Source organism: Mustela nivalis (genome assembly GCF_964662115.1).
Source record: "Mustela nivalis genome assembly, chromosome: 1".
NCBI lineage: Eukaryota > Metazoa > Chordata > Mammalia > Carnivora > Mustelidae > Mustela > Mustela nivalis.
Genome location: NC_139020.1, coordinates 22,336,102 through 22,355,599, shown reverse-complemented (window position 1 = coordinate 22,355,599; position 19,498 = coordinate 22,336,102). Strand labels below are relative to the sequence as shown.

The window sequence follows — 19,498 nt, the reverse complement described above, 5'->3', positions numbered from 1 at the left end:
GTACACCCCAACCTTCAGAGGAGGAGAGTTAGTTCTGGGAGCTCGCCACGGCTCCATCAGTCCAATTCACACGCGCGCACACGCAGGTGTGTGCACGGGTGCCGGGCGGGCTGGGGACGAATCCCCGCGCAACTCATCTTTGCACCTTTCCAGGACCTCCCTCGTCGCCCTCCTCTCGGGGACCTGGCCGGTGCTGTGCGCTGGGGACCCAAGGCGGAGCTCGCAGAGAGGGGCTGGGGGGGACTTTGGACGTGTCCAAGGACGCAGCCGCTCCAACATCTCGCCCCCTCCCCAATCTCTCTCCCTTAAGCACCTGCTCTTAACGGCAGCGGGTCGACGTGGAGGAGAAACACCACTCACATCCTTCTCCCTACCCTCCACCACCGGAGACAGGCAGTGTAGACACTAGAGGACCACGGCTTCCCCTTTCCCGCGGCAGCGGGGAAAGCGTGGGACGCGGGCAGGCTGCCGAGGGGTTCAGCGAGAGGGAAGGCCTGGGAGAGACAGACTCCTTCCCCTCCCACGCCCTTGGAGAAATGAACGCGGCAGCACCCACCCCCGCCCTCAGAGTCCCCACTCCCGCTAAATCCGGGCGCGCGTAGAGCCCGGGGCCGGGGCGGCCGCCCGCAGCATCAGCAGCCGCTCCAGCTGCCCACTTCGGCGAACTGGCCCGGCGGCGGTGCAGGCGCTCCAGGCTGCCCTCCCTCCGCGGCCCAGGGGCGGCTGCCAACGTGCGGGTCTCCGTGAGGCCGAGCGTGCGGTCGCCACTCGCAGACGTGCTCGTGCGAGCCCGACCGTGGCCGGCCCCTCGAGCTTGGAGGCCCCGGGACCCGAACCCGCTTTTCCCGAGCTCGACTGCGGACGAATCCTGGGGGCCGCGCGTCTCGGGCGAAGCGACCGCCGTGCGGCGCGGAGGGATACACCTCGGCCGCGCCTCCCCTCCCCGCGCCCCCGCCCCCGCCCCCCCTCCCCGCCCGGCTCTGCTGCCGCCGCGGCGGCCGCTGCTGCTGTTGCTGCTGCTGCCGCTGCCGCCGCCGCCGCCGCCGCCGCCGCCGCCGCCGCCTGGATATAGTGCGGCAAGGAGCGGAGCTTGCAGTCACTTTGCGAGGAGGAGCGCGCGGGCTGCGGGCGGCTGGGGCACCCCGGGAGCGGCGGCGGCTCTAGCTGGGGCGGCCGTGGCAGCGGAAGGTTCTCTCTCCGGGGCTGGACTTAATAACTTTGGAACTGTCCTCCAGTGTCACGTCCTGAACATGAGCCTCCTCCTCTCCTTCTACCTGCTCGGGTTGCTTGTCAGTAGCGGGCAAGGTAGGAGTGTGGTGCTTGATTGCTTGTACTTTCCCTCCCCCTTCACCCCTTCCACCCGGCCGACGGGGGCAGGGGGAGGCACGGGGAGAATGAAATGAACGAACCAAAGTTCCAGTTTCGGTCGTTGGTAGGGTGATGTTCACTGTTTATTGGAGCTGCCGCTAAAAATCGTATCTGTTCTGTGGAACCCTTAAATGAGACGAAACCCAGAACTGGAGGCTGGCCTCGGGGAGCAGGAGATCGAGGCAAACTGCTTCTTTTTCTGGGATCTTGGCTTGCTCGGATTTTCATGATCGAAAACTGGATGAGCATGTGGGTGTGTATTAGCAGTTAAATATCTGAGGCTGAGGAGGGAAGAGGAACGACAATGTTTTACACAAGCAGCAAAAACTATCAGCATTAAACTCGCGTGTGACACATCTCTCGTGTGCAAGAAATTGAATTCTTAGAGACTCTTTTTTTTTTTTCTTCCCCCTTTCCCAAGACCCCCATCCCTGGCTAGGAAGTGAACGATGATGGTTTATTTCTGTTGAAACTAAGAGAGGGGCCATGGATGTTGTGTGTAAGACGGCAGATGGATAAAACTAGGCATGTGTTGCAGTCATTCATTTTCAGCACCCCCCACCCTTGTTAATCCATCAAGGTTGAAAATTTGTATAGCGTCAGATTGTAATTCCACCGGTAAGGGATGTTTTAGCTTGTGGAGAACTGGTGAGATTTTTATCTCTTGGGGGGGGGGGGGGATGAATAGCTTACTAGAATAACCTGAGAGAATTTGTGGAAGCTACCTCTATTTGTCTCTATAGAGGTAGATCTGAATTTATCTTGCTTTTTTTTGGGTAGTTCACGTTCACATGAAATATATTTATAATAAATGGAAACATTTTCAACTGTCCAGACAAGTTTGGACATTTAATTGGGAACACAAAATGCTAAAACATACCTTGGTGGAAGTCTTTAAAGAAAAAAGAAAATAGCTGTAATTTTGTGATGTGTAATAATTGCATAGAGTGTTCTATTATTAGTATGGCATGAAAATTGTTTTTTTTTTTTTTTGAGAAAACATAAATTACAAGACAAGTTAAAATATCTCCACTATATTCAATTCTAAGCATTTTCTAGCCTCTTCGGTGTTGCTCATTTGGTCCAGCAGGGGGTGGTAGAACTCCATTTTAAAAATCAGAAATGGTTGTTTCTGTTCTTCCACACTCACTGGGTCCTTCTATCATTCTTCAGCAGGGCTTGACATTTTGGATATGAAGCCTTCCTTTCTCTGCCCTCACCTCCCTAAAGCTATATAGTGTTAATGGCTGATGAAACATGATTGGATGCAGATTTTATGCTCAGAAATCAGAATGCAAATACTGAATGTTGCTGTAGTTTATAAAGTGTCTTGGTAAGATGCTGCTCATTTCCCCTTGATAATATAGAGTATGCAAAATTTCAGTCATAGAAAAATTGCAGATATATCCATCTGAAGCTGATAGTAGCCCAGTTAATTAAATCACTATTATAGCAAAGATCAACATATACTTTATGCCCTACAGATATGTTGCTTTCATTTTTGCAGAGCTGCTGATTATGTTTAACTGTTCATTTATAACATAGACAGGTATTAGTGAATCCTAAGAAGGAGTTCCTGAAAATTGCAGTTAAAATACCACTGCAATTAACTGAGTGTAGCTAGTGTGGAGTAAGATGGGGACATAATAGAAAGCAAGTTTATGCAGACTTATGATTACATTAGGGGTGGTTTGGAAAAGAAATATGTCTCAATGGTGGAGTCTGTGAATTTACATTTATAGATACTAAGTGTGTTGGAATTTGGGGGACAAAAGAGAAATCTAGGAATGTTTAAATATTATACGCAGGCACAATTTAACGTAGGTCTCTATATGTGACATACCTGAAATTTGGGATTCCCTAATTTATAATTCAGAAAGCAGGGTAATTGTAAAGAAGGGCTCTAAAATTAAAGCGTGCCTGAAAGGGAGCCTATATTCACTGTCATGAAACAGGGGAGGAGGGGAACATCATTCGGAAGATCTCTCTATCTAGTGCGATTTAAAAATGCATGGCACTGATAGAGGCATAGATGCACATCAGAGAGACTTAGCTTTTGTGAAACTGAACATGTAGTACTTCTGTGCCCTGTCTCCTAATGAAGTCAGAGATGCTGGGAAACAGCAATCCTGATCTTGGAGTCCGATTCTTCTATGCCAGTGTTTTGTCCTCCAATTAAGGATGCAGAAGCAAGTATCAGACATACCACTGGAGCAGTTTTTGAAAAAAAGGGATCTAGTGCAACTCATAATTTTGTTTATTCTTTTATAAATGGGGCCATGGAAAAGCCTCCAGTTCGTGATCCCTGGGCTAACCTTAGAAATACTAAAATCCCAGCTTGCTGATTTATGTTTCCAACAATATACTTGCAGGGGATTTTATGAAGCATGATTGAAGCTATTGCTTTGGAAAGTGGTGTGCAGTTAGACTGGGGAAAGGCAATGATGATGTATTCCCTTTTAAGTAGTCAAAACGTTTTGAACTGCTGCAGTTGAGCAGCAGAAAATGACAGAAGTGAAAAACTGAGCAACTTAAGTGGATGCCAATACCATAATTAGCTAACAAGGTCTAATAGTTCTAACTTTCAACACAACATTATTGTTCTACTGTAGTGAAAGCCTTTTTTATTACAGCAGGAATACGCCTTTAAAAAGTCTCTCATTTCCACTGCAAGATTAATATCTAATGAAGTAAGGTTGGGATTTAATTGTCAAGTCTGAATTTAATTGTCAACTGAAAGGAGATTCTATAACTCTTAACTTCTGCTATTATTTTTCTTTGTATTCAAAACTTGTTCACAGTCTCCATCATCATAAATCTCAAGTAATAACCTGAGTCTGTGATTCACAGTGTATTTGCTGTTTGGATCTATGTAAACCCAATTCCCAAACTGTAATACGTATGTGCTGCTAAGCCAAAGTCATGGGGAGGGGGAAGTGAATTGCCCAGTTAATTCGTTGAACTTAAGGCTCTCTGCTTACATTTTCTCTTTCTGGTGAAGTATTAGTAAGTCATTGTTCATTAGAGACCTGTACCTTCTAAAACTAAAGCGTGGGGGTGTGTATGTGTGGGTGACTGCTAGTTTCACTTCTACAGGAAGTGTGGGTGTGTGGGTGACTCCTAGTGTGTGGGTGACCGCGAGTTTCATTTCTATAGGAAGGTCTCCGCGAACCTGTCTTCAGTGTAGGCTGTTCACAGACAGCCTCTCTCATGTCCGTTTTAATCTACTCTGCTCTAATTCTTTGATATCAGCCTCTTTTGGAACATTTCTATTGAATCAACTCCATATGCATTTGCACTTAGAGAAGACAGGCTGTGTGAATTAATACCGTTACTGTCAATGAGCCACCCAGAGGATTTCCTTTCCTGCTTTATGTCAAAGGAGTTAAACAGTGCATTTGACCACTTCGGTTTCTAGTGCTGAACTGGAGCCCAGGAGAAGAGCAAGAAGGGAAGGTGGTGGGCCCCCCGGGGGTCCAGGGAGTCTTTTCAATGGCACAGTGGGCTAATGTTCTTCCAGAGGTAATGTCCCATTAGAGAAGCAATTAATGGAAGAAAATAACCTCATTCAGTACAAAAAGAAAGTCAAACTTCATATAATTTAGTAAATAAAATGGCTTTCTTTCATACAGAGAGCTAGTTTGTAATGGGACTGAGAAATGCGCTATAGAAATGGAGGCTGGTAACCAAGCCTAACAGTGTCATTTGTTTTTGTCTATTTCCTTGGGAGGCAGGAATGGGAATGGAAACAAGGTTGCCAATCAGAAGGCCCCAAGGAACTAGTCTGTTGCTCTCTCCGGCTTTTGACATTTGGGAAATGATTTTAATTTATCTGTTTTCAGAGTCACTCTCATAGCAGTGAACTTTCAAAAGCGTGAAGAAAGGGATTGATAAGTGGTAGCGCAAGTTTGAATTGCTTTTGTTTTTGTTTGTTTGTTTTGGTTTTGGTCCAGAATTAAATGAGTCCTCTGGGTGTTGGTGTATGCAAAATTAATTTAATAATTTTAATATTCTGATAAAGGGGTATCATTGTTTTATAAATTTTATTAATCTAGATTCTAAATTCCCTGTGCCCTTAATACTCTCCCAATTATGCTAAGGATGGACCTATTTAAAATATTATAAAATAGCTTTAATTTTCCAAATTGTATGCTATGAGAACACTTTGAGATACCACCAGTGCTTGTATGCTTTCATTAAATGTAATCTTCCTGAGCTTCATAGGGCCAAGGTATCTTTAATTGTTCAGCAAATAAAAGTGCTTCTATATGGCATTATTTAAAATATTTTAATAACTTTTAACTATTTACAAAGTTATAGTTATAATAGTGCTGATTCCAAATGACTATCAACGTACTTCCTGGTGTCACATATTCACTTGGGTCACTAACAGTTCATCAACCATTACAAGGCATTTTAGAAAGCCTTGATCTAATGCAACAGACTTGTCTGAGTTTAAATAGTTAAGAGGTATGATAAGGAAGTTTAAGAGTATTTAGAAGCGTAACAATCAATAAATGACAGTTTTAAGGATTTCAGGTCAGTTGGTCAGAATTTTCTTGGCTCCATTTTGTTATTAAAAATAGCACAAAAGGGGAGAGAATGTTGGATTTGAAATCAGAAGATTTAGACCATTAAGTCTCTTGACTTTGAAAGAGTAACTTAAATTCTCAGATGTTGTAGGGCTCCTCTAAAATGTCAACCCTATTATGCCAGAGGTATATTATAAATACAGACAAATCTGCCGTGGTTTAAAAACATGTCATTTATTCAATTTTTTAAAGTCATCACAAAACTTCTCTATGAATAAAAACAAATATTATGTGGGGCAGAGATAATTTAATTCATTGATAATGGTGGCTCATTCATCATTTACTCATTTATCAAACATTTATTGAATGCCTATAGTGCCTCAGACACCTTATTCAGCAGCATTCCTAGGAATGGTTATATAGATTGTGCGGTGAACAACTCCAGGGGGCGCCACTCATGGGTGTAGTGATAGAATGCATATTTATTTTCACAATTTTCCAGCAGATGGCAGTAAAGAGTCTTGAGGAATGGGTTTCTTATTGTATCACAGATCCCTTTTATGGGCCAGCACCAGGTTGATATGAGTCTGGAGAGGCTTAGGGTGGGCACACAATTAGGATAAGTGATTTACTAAAGATCCGAATAGTAGCGAGAGCTATGGTCTCTAAACTCTTAATTCAGTTCCCTGAACACCAAACTTTTGCAGCGGTTTAAAAATATTAACATTTCTTCAGCTCAGAATAATAGTAATGTTTAAATTTTATGCCATTTTGTCAGTTAATCAATTAACAAATACTTGTTCAGGACTTAACAATGAGCATAATGCCACCATTTTGTAACCCCATAGACCACTGGCTCAAAGTGCGTTCACTTCCTTGTAAGGAATGATGAGCAAGAATCCAAAGGACTATTAACTATTTTATGGTGGAAGAAATTGAAATGCAGAAGAATTACCTTATTTGCCTTTATCAGTTATAGTTAGGAGTTCTTTGGATTCAAGATTAGATTTTCTCATTTCTAATTCAATGCCTATTTTTTAAATGTATTTAATGTTTTGTTTGAAAATCTGCAGGTGTGTGGAAGGGGTAGTGCATAGAATCCAATGCTGATAGTTGAGAAGGCAAAAAATATAAAAGCCAATTAAGCATATGAGGTATCAATAAACTGGTCAACAAAATGTTGAAAAATGAGAAAAGATATATAATTAATTAAAAATTAAGGGGTATAAAGAAGCCCATAAGAATTCGACACCTAGAAAGAGCTAAAATTTGTTGAATGTTTGCTAACTGCCAGGGTCTATTGTAAACACATTACATTGGTTTAAGTAGCTTAATATGTACAACAGCCCTCTTGTTATTACCATCTTACTCTTCCCTTTTTACACTTGAGGCACAGAAAATTTTCTGTGAGGCACAGAAAATTTAAATAACTGTCTAAGGTTGCATAGCCAGGAAAGAAACATGTGAACTCAGGACATGTACGAAAGACTTGCCCTTTTAACCAGGGCACTACCTTGCCATTCACTGAAACAGAAGGGGATTCAACATGGAAGAGGGAGGAGATATGACAAAGAGTTAGCAACAGGTGAGCATATTGTGAGAAAGGATGCCCTAAGTGTTCAGAGGACAGAAATAATCCAAATCATTAAGAATTCGGAAAGGTGAGTTGTTGGACTTGATTATGGAAATATTGATGGGACTTAGAGTCATGAAGGTCTTGGGTTCAGGCTAGGTGTAGATCATCAGGAGCCATTGTTTCGGCAGGAAAAGAACGTGCTTAATATTTTGTTCTGTTTTGAAGTCTCCTGGCCAGGCATGGGGCCTACCAGAGGGAAATGAAAAAGGAGTTGAGGGTTCATGTCTTATGTTTCTTTGAAAAAATTAATGAATCTTAATAAGGCATTCGATTTGGGAGATTGGGAGGCAGGTTGTACCTGAAATTTTAAGCCTTTTCATGGAAAGAATGGTTATCTTAATAGAAATAGGGAAATAGATAAGTAAGACCACTTATTTTAGGTGAGAAGGATTTGTGTTCTTGTTTTGCTTGTTTGTAATTTTCTACATTGATACGTTGAGTTTCAAGTACAAGTGGAGTCTAGATGGAAATGTCATCAGCAACTTTGGAAAGGCCAACTGTTGGTCTTTTCATTTCAGAATTTTTCTCCACTTTTATTTAGCTTTGTTCTCTTGTTCTACCATCGCTGTTTGTGCTAAAATTATTTGATAGGTGTATGTCTGGAACTTTGAGTAAAATTTCAAAAGCATTTAGGTCAAATTTGCTTTTATTATATATTCTTCATTCATTTCCACTGCTTATGCGTAGCTCCCCCCCCCCTTTTTTTAATTGTGGGGAAACAAAAGAAAACATGAAGAAATAAGAACATTTAAAAAAATGAAAATAGCTAAACTAAAATCAAAAACCAAAAAAGTTTGATATGAAATATACAGACGTGGACATTGTTTCTGTTCGTCTTCAAGGGAACTAATATTTTTGAGTGCCTCCTGTGTGCCAGGTGGACATTCTCACTCATTGTCTCACTTAGTCCTGATAAAAATCGCCTTTGATAGATGATGTCTTGAGACAGAGAGTGTCAGCTTGGCCTTGCGCTATTACGCATGTTCTGTGGCTGACACCCAAAGTTGCCGCTAATGTGCATCCTATGTATTGAAGATACAATTCTGTTTCTTTGTGTGTTTCTTTGATACAGGATTGGTTAATAGGGGGCTGATGCAGGAACTGTGTTGTTCCATATACCACTTCTTCAGCCCACTCATTTTTGAAGTGATCAAGAGCAAGCTTTCTCACTATTAAAGAGAAAGCCTTAGCTTTCTATAAAGATGTTAATAAAAAATATGAAAAATCAACTCAAGTGCTTTTCTTTATTGTGAGTATTTGTTTGTTTAGCAGTTTAAGAACCATCTTGATTTCCGGTATAGTACATATCTGGGAATACTGAGATAGCTGCTAAGAAAACTGGAAATCACTTTCTCCTTTGTTAAAATGATGTATTTGTTTTTACTTTTTTAAGGGCTACACCCTGGATCATAGTTTTCATTTTAAAGTGAATGCCCTTCAGGCCTTGTATCTCGAAAGAAGATGCAAATACTAGATACAAGCAGCGTTAGAGATTTAACTGTGCTAGTATTTTCATTAAGATTGTTATGGTAGTTGTTAGTGCTTGGTTACACATTTCTGTAGGTTTGGAATGCTCTGACCTCTAATCCTGTCTTTTCCCATAAGCCATGATATTTTTTACTGCATAATTTTGCAGACACCAGCGTTTTCCAGGGATGCAAATATGGTGTTAGCATAGAAGTGCATGCCACCACTTGTAAAATAAACCGATGTAATAAAGCTAAGACTTACAGTAGAGTACATCCTAATTTAAGAAAATAAGCACACATAGACTTTGTTTTACGTATTAATGAGTGTTGTGGACAGTTTTTCTAATATTGTAGCTTGTCCATTCTCAACTAGCTGTTTAATAACTACGGTACTACTTTTTTCTGATTACTTTTATGTTTATTGCCCTCCTTAATTTATCTCTGATTATTATCATTTACCAATGACAAATATTGAATATACTGTCAGAGCGGAGCAGTTGCAACTTTATATTATAATAATAGCATTCTGTCATCAATGAGAGAAATGTGAAACACAGATTATGTAAAAATTAAAATATAACATCAAGTATATGCCATACTATGTCAAAGTACTGATCAATATTGACCTGTTTTATTTAAATTTTCTGTATTTACTTATGTAAACCATTTATAATTCTCTAATGTTTCTAATGCCCGCTGAAATTAAGTACATTTTCAATCCTGTTCATTTTTTTTTTTTTAACTTTTTATTTTTTATAAACATGTATTTTTATCCCCATGGGTACAGGTCTGTGAATCACCAGGTTTACACACTTCACAGCACTCACCAAAGCACATACCCTCCCCAATGTCCATAATCCCACCCCCTTCTCCCAACCCCCCTCCCCCCAGCAACCCTCAGTTTGTTTTGTGAGATTAAGAGTCACTTATGGTTTGTCTCCCTCCCAATCCAATAAATCCTGTTCATTTTTTTAAAATGCACTTATCTCACAGAATCTCTGGTTCTGTCCTACCTATTGTATAAATTATATACACTAGGTTAAACTTCGGAATTATCAAAGGGTTAGAGTTACATTGTAGAATTTAATGATTTCAAATGTATATATACTAAGACATATTAGATAACAACAACTTTGATGGTCAACTTAAATTTACCTACTTAAAGTCCCACAATTACCCTGAAATGTAGGTAGTATTCCTGATTTAGAGAAGAAGAAAATGAACCTGGAAGAGGTCAAATTACTTGTCCAAGAAGAAAGACTTGAAAAATGGTTGGCTTAGAACTTGATACAAATATTTTATTCTAGATGCAGCATTTTTCCTATAACAATGCCTGTGCTTTCACAGAAATATATTTTACTCCTATTAATGGAGCAGTTTTCAGAAATAACTTAGTGGTACAGTAGATAATTTATGTTACTCTGCTCTTCAAAGTTACTTTTGGACTGTATTTACAAGATACATGCTGTTCATTTTAGAGGACTCCCTTTCACTTGACTTATTTGGGAGTTCCTGACTTAGAACTGTTAAGACTTCTACCTTTTATTCACTTGCAGGATCCTGTTTTCTTAGCCTCATTCTTATTACTATGTACACCAAACACTTTTGCACCATTTCTGAAATTCCCAGATTTGGGCCCTGTGTCAACATAGCTCATGTATTTTACAGTTTTCCTAACCTTCTTTGCTTGGACAATTCCTATTGTTTTTCTTCAAAACTCAGTTTAGCCATTTCATCACTGAAGACATCTTTCGTAATCTCAACAAATATACAGTAATCCCTGTAAGTGAAAAGTAAAAAACAAACAAACAAAAACAAACAAACAAAACACACATACACACATACACACACACACAGAGTAATCCCTGGCCAGTGTGTAAAACACGGAACACCCAGTCATGGATGGTAATATACCCGAATTCTGCATGTCAGACTTCATTGTAACTGTATGTGATCTTCTGTCTGAACTCTCTGAGAGCAAGAACACCTTTCCATGCTGGCTTGCCATTAAATACAATGTACTCGGTTAGGGAGTTCACTGTAAATTCTTATGTGTATTCTTGAAACATAGTATATGTTTAGTAAATATATGCTAAATGAATATTTAAATATTACCCAGCAGGAGTAAAACAAACTAACTAAAAATATATTTAGTTTTGACTGTTGAGAATATATTATCTGTTGGTTTGGGTATTTGTTTTAAAAATTTTGTTTATATCACTACTACATATGATAGGCCTTCAATAAATATTTGAGTATCTATAAAATAATCCAGTCAAAAGGAAAGAAAAGATGACCTGTCTTACCTCCTGAACTAAAAATAAATTAGGGAATAAAGCAGACTTTTAAATCTTGCTATAAGATTTCTTATTTTGAAGCCTTATCTGGGACATAGGAGACCATTACATTGTTGAGGTTTCTGAGTCTTCACTACATAGAAATAAATGAGGGAGATATAATATGTTGATAAGGCTATAATTAAACAGATTAGATATTGTCAATAGTAAATGTCTGATTTGTCAATAGAGCAAGTATTTAAAGTCCTCAAAAATCAAGATAATCCCTGGGGTTAATTAAAAGTTGATTATTCAGTCAATGATTATTGGAAGCCAATTCTAAACTGTATGTATGGGAAGACAAGCAAGATAAGAGTATTTTGCCATATTTTTTCATAGGCACTTGGGTTTTGTTTCTTTTACAAAAAATGAAATTCAATTTAACCAAAAACATGCTCTCTTGTCCGTTAGCCATGTTTTGTCATGATATTATGATATTTTCTATGTCAGATTTCAGTGGTAAGAGTGTTTAAGTTAATTGGACAGAATACATTTTCAGGTACTCTTGAATGTCTTTATCACGTATTTATTTGTCTCCCTTCCATTAGCCTACTAATGTTGCCAGTATTTTGTATGCCACTTCTAACTTGAAACACAGTTTGCAATTAGAGATATGACCACTGCTTCTGATTCATCCATGTTTTAACTTTCATTTCCCTCCTTAAATTTCACATAATTTATAAACACTTTAATTGGTTATCCATTTGAGTCCTTTTATTTCATAGCCCCCTTATAAGCCCCAAGGTAATGCATTTTACCTCTGTGGACATTGTGCATGGTCTGCAGTTTAGCAACAAAACTCAGCACAGGTTATTAAAGGATATTATGCCATTCTCTGTGCTTTACTAAAAACTTACACAGCCATATCCAAAGTGGATAGGAAGTATTCAACTCTATTTATCTCATGATATTTAAATAATACTTCATACAGAATACTTAGTACAGAATCCTGAATAATTATAAAATACCCTAAGTTGCTAATGTATTTTCTTTCAAGTCCTTGTTCTGTTTCTATTGTATGAAACATTTTATTAAAAATACCCTCCATCCTACCCTGTGCATTAATAGATTATTTGGTGAAAGATGACTTCTTCAAGGAGAATGTCCCTCCTTCTTGCTAGGAAAATCAAAGGATTGACATCATTGGGGCACCTGGGTGGCTGAGTGGGTTAAGCCTCTGCCTTCGACTCAGGTCATGATCTCAGGGTTCTGGGATGGAGCCCCGCATCGGGTTCTCTGCTCAGCAGGGAGCCTGCTTCCCCCTCTCTCTCTGCCTGCCTCTTTGCCTACTTGTGATCTCCCTCTGTCAAATAAATAAATAAAATCTTTAAAAAATTTTTTTTGAAAAGGTTTGACATTATTGACTATGGTGGGGAAGGGGACTTACTTGTTAGTTACCTTTCCCTTCTCTCTTCCTGTTTGGCTGCCTCTCAGAAGGCATCTCATTTAGATGTCTCCACATCTCAGGTGATGTACCTAAATGTGGATGTGTGATAGGAGAAGGGAGGTTGTCCTAAGAAGTATAAATTGTCTTTGACTAATAGTGATTCCAGAACACATTCTGACTCTTGAGCAGAAAGGCATACAGGGAGCTAAGAATGAGAAAGGAGAGTAAATACTGTTAGTAAAGATCAATCCCTGTTTTATTTCAAGGGTAATTCATCAGCTAAACAGTAATGAGGGAAGGGGTGGTGGGGTCAAACCTTGAAGAGCTGGGATAAAGTGTGACATGCCTGCAGAGGAGAAGGAGGTGCCCAACAAAGCAAAGAAGGACTGCAGACATCCTTGGGTCCTCAATAAACAGTGTCTGTTTGTAAATATTGAATGAGTTAATTGAATGAAGGAAACATCAGAGATAAACAAAGCCAGACACTAGTTACAGTGGTTAAGGACAGATCTAAATCGGTAATACACCATATTGGAAAGGAAGTTTATTATTGTATTCAATAAGGTAAAGAGCCTAGTGTGGCCTGAACTGAACTTTGCTTGGTACAGAGGTGACCCGGTATTCTAAAGGCACAATGAGGGAATAGGGGGGAAGGTGCATGGGGGCTCAGTGGAGCCAGGGAAGTGAAAATTTACAAAAAGCAGGAAGGAGTGGTTTGGTCTGTTTGAAACCCACCTGCGTTTGTTAATTGATGGTTAGCAAAGTGAGGCTCCTACCCTCCCACAGAGGTTGGGAGAAAAGAGTCCCATCTTGAGGTATGGACTGAAACAAAAAGAAGGTCTTTTGGCAGCCTTGAGTTTTCTCAGGCACTTTAAGTCATCCCAGGGATGCCCCCTTTGAACTGTTAAAAATAATGTTAGTGCTTCATTCAAATCTTTACAGGTTAGGGTTGAGACCTAGTTGAGAAGAGAGCTCCGCGGAGCTTGGTTACAGTTTGGCAAAGAGGAGAATGTCAGAAAAAAAAAAAAATCTATTAGTCCGCCTGCCAAGTACTGGGTTACCTCATTTTTATATTGACTACATATAGAGGACTTCTGAAAATTATTTTACAGATGAGGGAACTGAATTTCCTAAAATTTAAATGGCATCTAATAAGTCAAGGAGTTGAAATTTAAATTTAGTTAGTATTTGGTTCTAAAACTTTACTCATTTCTGTGACTGAAACATGGTACCTTTGAAGTAGCTAGGGATAGCTGAAGGGAAAAAAGAAGTACTAGGAGTAGCTTTAGTTTCAGTTTTTTACCACTCTTTCTAGCTATTTCTTTTGAATGGCTAAACTTTAGGTGAGTGACTACCAATTAGCAAATGAGTAAATCTTTTAGGGACCTTAAACATTGATGAGCACAGAGAACCAACAGGATTTAGAAATACAGGGTTCATGGTGGTTGTAAGGTGGGGCAGTTTGATTGTTCAGGTTAGTGTAATTCTTTCAGGACTATATAACATTAATATTTAAATATAAGCTATATTTTTTAAATGGCTTCTCTTATTGTAAAAACTGGAGTCATGAATAATTCAGTAAGTCATCTGTTTGTGGTTGACTTACTGAATACTTTCATAATAAAATTACATCAGTTCAGGATGTTTTTCGGGTCAAAGAAGAAAAGGATATATTTAGACGGACTTAAAAATAAAAATCTGTGATAGCATGTAAGAAATCATCCGGAGGCAGGTTGGGACTGCATGTTTCTCTTTAGTTTTGGGTATTTTTCCTTGACTTCATGGAAGGAAGTTATTTGCAACAGTTTCATGTATCACGTTCTTCTCAATAAAATCTGAAGTTAGGAAGGATAATTAAGTATGTCACTGGCCTTGTATTATGAAAAAAAGGATAAATTCTCATCTATCATCCAGGAGACTTTCCTCAGTTCTCATTGGCTAGAATTGTGTCATAGTAACTCTTCAAAACTATTGGCTGGTAAAGAGAATACCATCGCCATGATTTCCCCTGATGAATCAGCTCCTTTCTGTTGCTGAGGAGAAGGTCAGCCTCCCTTGAAGTATCTGATTCTTCCATCAGACTCAGTGTTCATTTACTGAGTTTTACTGAGGAACGAGGGAGAGGAAACTCACCAGTGTGTGGTCCGGTGTGACTGCCACGGAAGAGTTGAGGGGCCCTTTTGGGCAAAGAATGTACACTGTGTCACAAGTCAGTATTTATTAAGCACTTACAGTGGGCCATTTCAGTGTACTTTGTATGTGTGATCTGTTATAATTCTTCAGACTTACGTGTGAAGATGATTCTGTTCTAGAGAAGGGGATGGGAACAGATGTTGAGGTGTTTGAATGACCTGTCAATCTCACAAAGCTGCCCGGTGGCAATGTTGGGATTGGAACCCTGGCTGGCTGGCAAGAGTCCTCTTTCCCTGCCAGGTCCCAGTAAAAGGAAGCCGCTAACATTGGGCATAGTTTTACTATTGTTAAGTTGAAGAATGGTAGGTAAGGATACTAACTTCCTTTGTGAACAGGATGTATCTTGGGAAAAATCCTGAGAAAACTGTTACACTTGATCTTACTTAATATCTGCGTTTACACATCTTTTACTATCTATCTTTTTCTTTTTAAATTGTACAGATAATGAAATTAAGAGAAAGTGTGATAAAACAGTTTACCCAAGGTCACATAGCTATGAAGGAGCCAAGTGGGATTTGAATAAAGGCATACTTTGACTCTGAGGGCTCAAGTACTTTCCACTATACAGTGTTTAAGGACTGTATATATGTATGGCAGGGCTGGGGTAGTAGATTTGGGATAAAACAAATTACATAAACCTCACTGGTCTTCCAGAATCTTATGAAATAAAAGAAGCTAATTTTTTAAAGGAAATCTATTTCATTTTCATTGTTTTATTTTCCCCCCACCCCAAACCTGGCAGGTGGATATTGTTCTCAAATTTAAGGGGGCCAAGGAAAAATATTCATTGGATTCTGGAAGAGATGGGTAAAAAATAGAAATAGAGGCTAGGATCTCCTTTAGAAAGAGAAGTGGAAACTGAAAACAAAGAATATTGGTTTGATATTGACTGATGAGACCGGCTAACTATGAGTAGAAATGAGTAGATTCATCAATCAGTGTGTTAATCTACTGTATGCCTAGACCAAGATATGAACCACACCAGTTCCTGACCTCTAGATGGTTTCTTCCTGAGACTACACAGTGAATTAAAAGGCAGGCTAGTGATTAAGATGCTTGGGGTATAAAACCCTGTGCATGCTCTGCAATTACTTTTTCTTAGAAAGCCATTCTGCTTCTTCCCATCCCTCACCCCCATGCCACGTACTCTCACCAGCACTGTTTTTTTATGAATGGCCAAATATATAAAATTATATATGTGTGTGTGTATATATATATATATATATATATATATATATATATATGGAGTGTGTGTGTCTGAGTATGTGTGTGTGTATACCTACCTATACATATATATGTAAAAACTTGGGAAAATCATTTCATCATTCCATGCTGAGTCAAAATGCTTGCTACATTTATTCCATTATTTTCATTAGGGCTGAAATTCATGAATATTTTAAGCGATTTGTTCTTTGCTGCTTTTTGCCTCTAAGAAAGAAATGTACTCCACAATAAAACATTGGACTTATTATTCACACTTAGTGTAACTGAAGACTAATTAGCTAGTGTTTAATTTCTCAAGACTACAAAACAATATCTGTTGTCTCTTGGTTACACAAAATGAACAGCTAAACAGCTCTCCCACCTTATTTTTTTAAACAAACTCTCAGCACACAAACATTCATAATTTATGATGTTTTCCATCAAAACATATTCCCTGAATATAGATAAAATCAGCATTTGGAGCATAGATGCTTTGGTTCCAGCTCAGGGACTGTGATTGAAATGCATGCACATGCTTGAAAAATTCTTTATTTTCATTTTCCCCAATTTCTAACTGAAGACATGAAGGCTGCTAAGTTTCTAGCAGTGTTATGCTCTCTTTTACATTGCATTGTACAACTAAGTTACAACATTTGTTTCAAAGCTGCTGAACAAATTGTTTAAAGTAATTTGTAATATCACAATGAGGACTGGATCGTAAAATTGTAGATACACATTCTCTTGTATCTGTGTTTGATTGCCATGTCCCTTTTGAGGATTACTAAGTAGATAATCTGCTTCTATTTCTGATGACAGAGAACAAATTCATTTGTGTAAAGAGCTTTTGTGAGATATGTTGCTGATGTTTTTCATATAAAGAATTTCTGTATTTGCAGGTATTCAAGACAACCGAGTTTACTTATTTGCAGCCAAGTAATAGTGTTCAAATTAAATAGTTTCTATTAACTTTATCATTGACTGGTTTATGGTTTTATGGAAATAAAAAGTACTTTGAGAGGAGCTTTCCTTTTTCAATAAATGGCATTGAATGGTCCCATTTTAAAAGATGTCTTTGATATTCTTTTAGTCCTTATGGTTTGGTGACAGCAGTCAAAATTGTTTCTAAAGTGTTCAGAATTCACATCGCGTGGCTGGTTGTTGAAACGTTCTGCCTGAATGGTTGGGTACTAAATGAATTCATGCCAGCCCATGGCAGTTCCAGTCATTGAGGCCAATGGCTGCTTAGTGCTGGGGCAAAACTCTTTCCCATGCACAAGTTGGTAGTGGTTTCCTGAGAATAAATTTGGATCCTGTGGCCCAAATGATGTCTTCAAGAAATAACTCAACATCTGTGTTTTATTTCCAGCTCTGTTCCATACTCAGTGAAGCCCAGATCTCTACTTAGAGCTAAATATCTTTACATTCCCTTTCGCGTCAAAGCAAAAGTTTTGTTAATTTTACTTGCAAACATTTCTACTTTGATTTGTGGGCATGCAAATGCTTTGAGCCCTCAAAATAGCCTTTCGTCTCCGAGGCTGTGTGGTGAAAAGCACAGAATCTGAACTCTGGCAGATTTGAATTCAAATCCCACTCACCCACTTGTTTAATAAGAGATCACAAACAAGTGATTCATTTCTCTATGCCTTCATATTCTCATCTGTAAAATGGGGATAATAATAGCACTACTTACATAGTAAATGTTCAATTAATATTGCTATCATTATTAATATTGCTATAAAGCCAAGGTATAATTATATATATATATTTTTTATAATTTATTAACCAGCCTTTCTTAAAAGGCTTCTAAAGCATTTAGCTCTATGGAAAACAATGCTGTGGTAAAGTGTCAGATTTTTTTTTTTTTGAGATAATTATTAGTTTTGGAGAGCTGTGTTATCACTGTGCCATTGATTACACTCTGTTTAGTTTTCCCACCCATTGCAAAGGATGGAGGGCAGGCCACTAGTGACTTTGGCATTTGGGACTTTTATGGTATCTAGGGTCTCTTCTTTTTCTTTTTTTAAGATTTTATTTATTTATTTGACAGACAGAGATCACAGTAGGCAGAGAGGCAGGCAGAGAGAGAGAGAGAGGAGGAAGCAGGCTCCCTGCTGAGCAGAGGCGGAGCTCGATCCCAGGACCCTGGGATCATGACCTGAGCCTAAGGCAGAGGCTTTAACCCACTGAGCCACCCAGGCGCCCCTAGGTCTTTTTCTTTCTTTGCCAGCTGTTTGTTATTGTGGTGTAGGGCTTCACAACTGAGGTAGAACGAGGAATTAAAGATAATTACACTATTTATTATGTGACCAACTCAGAACTGTTTAAATCCTGTATCTAGTGCCAAGATCTGTCGTGCTCTCTAGGACTTTCCTCCTCTTCCCGTAACCCTACCCAGACTCATTTCTGGGGTTAGCTGGAGGTTTATTGTCCTTGTTTGTTTCTCTACTCTTATCCATCACCTGTTTTCATCATTCCCAACAACTAGCTGCAGTTAATCTCATTTTAGGGAATGGGAAACTGTCCGTAGAGCAGGTGCACTCTTCCTTCTCAGTGGATCATGTTTTATAACCTCTTTGTTCTGAGTCATCAGTTATTGATATTTAAAGGGACACTTGTGAAATACTCTTTTCTTTCAAGTGACTGGATTTTAACTCTAAAGTCCTAGCAGTGAAAGCTACCCATTCTGCCATGCTCTACTTAGAAGTGCTATTTGAAAATCAAAGCTGATGGTGACATGTTGGCTCTCCACTCTTGAACTCCCTGTCAAGGGCTGGATGGCTCAGCGGACCGACTGCAAAGCCCTGGGCAGCAAGTTCAGAGAGCTGCAAGGTGATACTCAGTGTGTAGACATATCAGAAGGAAATGGAAACATGACAGAGGGGACATGAGCAAATGATGATCATTGTGTTTACATAAAGTAGAAGGATGGATTTGATCCCCAACTAGAAATTCCAGAATAATTTTCTAGAGGTAGTTTTAGACCCTTTATAAGATGACAGTTTTGAATTCTCTCAGTTTATCATATAAAATGAAGCTCAAACCTTGTTCCATTTGTGAACCCTTTCTTGGTCATTCCAAACTACCTTTCTCCATTATAAATCACTAGAATATAGACTAGTATCACCCATTTATAATCTCATACAGTTCCAGGTTGTAAATGGTCATAAATGTTTCACTAATCTTACCTTCTAATCAGATTCTAAGCTTATAGACAAAGGCTTTATGTTATGCAATGCACATACTGGATGCTCAGTGAAGGGCTGTTGAAAAAAATAAATGAATGATGCTCTTACAGTGATATTTATATTTATAATAAAAGTAGAGATTTAAAACCGTGACAAAATGAATTTGTGTTAAATAAAAAAGACAAGTAC

At 39.0% G+C, this 19,498-nt stretch overlaps 1 protein-coding gene across 2 annotated transcripts in view; it reads left to right on the top strand.

Annotated features, from left to right (window-relative positions):
* Positions 1-998: 998 nt before the first annotated feature.
* The window catches only part of NCAM2 (neural cell adhesion molecule 2), a 513,251-nt gene continuing 494,751 nt past the window's right edge, over positions 999-19,498 (top strand). The window contains exon 1 of one of the 2 annotated variants that reach the window (XM_082742470.1): positions 999-1,305. In XM_082742470.1, coding sequence (XP_082598596.1) covers positions 1,251-1,305 — 55 coding nt within the window. In that variant the 5' untranslated portion in view covers positions 999-1,250. The remainder of the gene's footprint in view (positions 1,306-19,498) is intronic. The other variant, XM_082742469.1, reaches the window with a different exon arrangement.